General features: G+C 35.9%; 2 protein-coding genes across 10 annotated transcripts in view; both read left to right on the forward strand.

Moving 5' to 3' along the window:
- The window catches only part of LOC112149246 (GRIP and coiled-coil domain-containing protein 2-like), a 523867-nt gene that overhangs the window by 366583 nt on the left and 152446 nt on the right, over positions 1-4838 (forward strand). The gene's annotated exons all lie outside the window — the stretch shown is intronic.
- The window catches only part of kirrel3b (kirre like nephrin family adhesion molecule 3b), a 216365-nt gene that overhangs the window by 133067 nt on the left and 78460 nt on the right, over positions 1-4838 (forward strand). For all 9 annotated transcript variants that reach the window (XM_024276839.2, XM_024276840.2, XM_024276844.2 and 6 more), the window contains exon 4: positions 3043-3192. In XM_024276839.2, the coding sequence (XP_024132607.1) occupies positions 3043-3192 (150 nt within the window). The remainder of the gene's footprint in view (positions 1-3042; positions 3193-4838) is intronic.

Consider the following 4838-nt stretch of genomic DNA (forward strand, 5'->3'; position numbering starts at 1 on the left):
TTTAGCTAAAATTTCAGCAATTTGATAGCTTTTTTGGCCAATTGGGCATCTACTAAGGCATCTATGTTAATTTGGAGTTTAGCCAATATTTAAGGAACAAACTAAATATTTTTACAAAATTAGCACGAATTGAGGATTTTTGGCAATTTTACTACAAATGTTTCCCCAAATTTAGGTCAACTTCAGAGCTCTTTCATAGTTCTTTAATGAAATTTCCAGTTTTTTTTTTTTTTTATATTTTACAAATAGCTTTTGCATTTTCAACAAATCCCTTAAGCAATTAAAGTGCTTCACCATTTTCAGCAAAAAACTTAAGCATGTTCAGTGACTACTTTCAGCAAAAAGCATTCACATTAACATTATCGCAGGTAATGCTTTTTCTAGTTTAAAAGGTTTTCGCTCCTGCTGTCTTTGCTTGCGTCAGTAATGATAGTTGAGCCTGTAAGTCGTTACCGTCAGTCGATCTGAAAATAGATGATTATTTTTTTCTTGGACATAAAGGTGGGCAGCATGAGCTTCTAAGAACGAACTATTGTCCCTTCAATGGATTTCTCAGCCAAGTCTTGCCCACCGGATTTGCCAACTTTGCTTATTATACCTGTCTTATCACTTTTTTAGGTTTCTTGTGTCTTTTTTAGACGTTAAAACTTGTATCAAGGTGTTTCTCAGTCATCTTTCTTCCTGTATAGACCCTTAAGATTAAGGACTTCACATGGGAGAAATGCAAAGAGGCCTAATCAGCTGTTACTCACCCCACCAGCATATAATGATCCCCACTTCATGCTCTATTAAAAACTACCGGACTCAGTAAAGTTACAGTCAGTAATTGGGCTTGCATGATACGATAGTTGTTGCAACAGATAAGTGCAAGGATTTAATAAAAGTTAAAAGACTTTTCAGCATGTGCTAAAACTGTGTGATCAGTTGAAAGGCTCATGCTTTCAAGAACTTCTAAGGTATACTTTACAGAATTCACACAATAGGAATTCTCCTGCTACTTCCCATACATTTTTCGGCAGGTAAAAACTCAATCACACCTTGAGCAATTTCAGCAATCTTGGTATCCTTGTTCAGGTCATTGAGGACATTGTAAATACCAAAAACCTCCTAGTTTTTGAAATATTGTGCAAAATATGCACCACATAGAATGGATGAGAAATTGCTCAAATCCATCATAATCTTTGTGCACTTCGAAACATATGAACTCATGCAAACTTTCAGCTAAAGGCACCATTCAAACTAGAAAATGTTGAGCAACCACTGGGTTTTAAGGTTAATTTTGCATTTAGCTTTTATTTTAACAACATGCTAGCTGTTTTTGGCTAATTTAGACATTTTTTCCAGATTTTAGGCAAATTTGGAGCTTCGTAACATTTTAGCATTATGCTAGCTGTTTTTGTTCAATTTAAACATGCTTTCAATTTTTTTGCCTAATTTAGAGTTTAGCTAGCATTTTTGCATTATTTTAGCAGTTTTTTTCTAAATTAGAATTTTTTTCAGTTTTTGACGAATTTGGAGGTAGGCTAGCATTTTAGCATTGTCCTAGCTTTTTTTTTTTTGTTGCAAATTTAGACATGCTTTGAGTTGTTTACTTAATTTGGAGTTAAGCTAACATTTAAGCATTACGCTAGCTGTTTTTTGCTAATTTAGACATGTTTCCAGTTTTTTACCCAATTTGGAGTAAAGCAAACATTTTACTATTAGGTTAGTTGTTTTTTGTTAATTTAGACATGTTTCAAATGTTTTATCTAATTTGAAGTAAAGTTAACATTTTATTTTTATGCTAGCTGTTTTTGGCTAATTTAGACATGTTTCGAGTTGTTAGCCTAATCTGTAAGTGAGCTAACATTTTAGTAAACTCCTAGATGTTTTTGTTAATTTAGACATGTTTCAAATGTTTTACCTAATTTGGAGTTAAGCTAATATTTTAGCAAGCTTTCAACTTCAGTATTTTCAGCTAACTGCACCGGTATCTTTGGCGGCCACATCCAGCTCGCAGCATTCACACTTGCATGATTGCAGGTAATGCTATATATCTAGTAGTTGTTTGTTGTTTTTCTAAGATGCCTTACTTTCTCTTAGGATAAATTTACAATAACTTCAAAAACTATACTTTATAGAGATAGTTGAGGAGAAAAAGTTGAACAATTTCCAAGGTGAAGAAACCTTTTTTTAAAAATTCGACCTTGTTTCCTTCTGGCATCTTTGAACTCAGACCCCTCACTTTATCGCCATTCAATGGTAGAAGGACAGCGCAAAGAAAAATCTCATCATAACAGGAAATTCTTTACATTATAAACCTGAGTTCCTATTTCTTCCTACAACTTGTAGTCCCAATGATTAGAAAAAATGGGCAGTATAAAAAGCAAGAAAAGTGATCTTCAGGGATGAATAATTCCAAAAGCACCTGAAATACCCAGTAGTGCACTCAACTTCGACAGATTCTTCTTTCTTATTTGCCCCTGTGGAGAAATGCACTTAACATCAAGCTCACAATACAAATTTTCACAATGGTAAAGGGGATAACTTCCAAACCCTTTGCTTGACTTTCTTTTGCAGGTTTCTTGGATATTCCCTTGCTTTCTATCATTATTAAACTATAAATCACTTTACAGCAACACTGAAACCACTCAAACTTGAGCTGTTCTTGTTTACTGCTGCAGTAAAACATGATTCTCCAGGACGCAGCAACCTCAACAGAAGCTCATTAACATTCCTAGAAGAGCCGTAAAAACACAGGCAGAAATGTGGTATGTGCATATTAATAATAAAACAACCAAGCCACTGTAAATGCAACAGTCAAGTCATAGATTTTCTAACTTCCCTGCTATTTAAATTATCTGCTTTTGGAGTTAATGCTCTTTTGCTATTCCTTTAATCTGTTACTTGGGCATATGCCGTCCTGCTTAACTATACTTGCACTTTATGGCTTGAGACAAACTTCAAAATGAGAATTTTACCTTCTCCCTTTTGGAGATGAGCAGTATGTGTTTGGTTTCCAGAGGTCATTTAAAAAGAACAAATTCTGTGTTTGCACTGCAGGCTATCCACGTTACACAGTGATTGGCGACCACGGTTCAGGGGAGCATCACTTACGAATCCAGCGTGTCGAGCTGATGGACGACGCCGTGTTTGAGTGCCAGGCCGTGCAGGCTGCCATGAGGTCCCGTCCTGCCCGACTCACTGTGCTGGGTGAGTCCAAACTGAGCACACACAGACATCAAACAACTCTGTCGTCCAAGCTCCAACACCCATCCAACCTCTGTGCAACCAAGAAGCTCATGGATATTCAGATATGGCGCAATCACACATTTTCTCCAGTTTGTTTCTGAGGGTACACAGTGACAAGACAATTCATACTTGCTTTTATTTTATTTTCTTGGCTTTCATGAAGTTTGTTTCACAGTACCAAAAAGAGAAATGTGTACTTTAGAGGATGTTGTGCCCAAATGGTCAACAGAAAAAGGAACTCTTCCAACTTTCGTTCGCAAGTGGGCAGAGACAACCTGGCTTAACATGTTTGTTGTTCACACTGATAGACACTATTATATTTATTTATACACTCACCGGCCACTGTATTAGATACACCTTGCTATTATTGGGTTGGACCCCCTTTAGTCTTCAGAACTGCCTCAATCATTGGTGACATAGATTTAAAAAGGTACTTTCCCTCAGAGAGTTTGGTCCGTATTGACATGACAGCATCACACAGTTGCTGCAGATGTGTCTGCTGCACATCAATGATGCTGATCTACACATCCTAAAGCAGCCAGCAGGGTCAGGTGGGCCCCATATGGTTTAAAAGTGGGCAGAAAATGTTGGCCCCAATAGGTTTGTCTGGAGTTTTCAAGGGTGGCCTCACCTGTGTTTGCCCACATTAGCATATGTGGGCACCCAGTGGGTTGAGTGGCTTGCTATGCCAGACAGAAAATATCATTCAATATACCACATGTGTCAAAGTCAAGGCCCGGGGGCCAGACCCGGCCCTCCGGGTAATTTTATTTTGTTGTTATTAATGGCCCGATGTTATCTTGTGCTTATTTTTAACTTGTAATTCTGAGAAACTGTATTTTTATGGAAAGTAAAATATTGAAAGTTATTTGAGGTTTAAGTTGATTTATTTTGGGATAATATTCCTGCCTTTAATAATGTTAAAAAGTTACAGTTTTCAAGTTTTAAAAATTGGAATCCTGCTAGCTTTTTGGACTATTTTGGCATCTACTAAGACATTTGAGCAAATTTCTTGAGGTAATATTTCAGTTACGTGCTAGCTGTTTTGGCTAATTACAGATTTTTTCATTTTTTTAGACTGTTTTGTTTAGCTAATATTTCAGCTACATGTTAGCTCTTTTGGCTAATTTAGGCTTTTTTCAGGTTTTTGTTTTGTCTTTTTTTGGAGTTTAGCTAATGTTTCAACTAAATACTAGATGTTTTGGCTGTTTCGGGCTTTTTTTATGTTTTTTGACTGTTTTTAATTTAGCTAATATTTCAGCTACACGCTAGCTGTTTTGGCAAATTTAGGCTTTTTTTTTGTTTTTTAGACTATTTTGAAATGTTGCTATTTTTCAGCTCCATGCTATCTTTTTTGAGTGATCTAAGTTTTTTTTGTTTTTTTTTGTTTATTATGCTAATTCTGGCTTTTAACTAATATTTTAGCTGGCTATCAGCTTCAGTGATTTTAGCTTTCAATTTCAGCATCTTCATCTATCAGCACTAGCATCTCAACGGTCAAATTCAGCTTAAAGCATTCACACTTGCATTATCGCAGGTGATGCTATGTATCTAGTTCATAATTATGTTAAAAAGTTCCAGTTTTAAAGTTTTAAAAAATTAGTTTT

The sequence above is a fragment of the Oryzias melastigma genome, linkage group LG13 (genome assembly GCF_002922805.2).
Source record: "Oryzias melastigma strain HK-1 linkage group LG13, ASM292280v2, whole genome shotgun sequence".
Taxonomy (NCBI): Eukaryota; Metazoa; Chordata; class Actinopteri; order Beloniformes; family Adrianichthyidae; genus Oryzias; species Oryzias melastigma.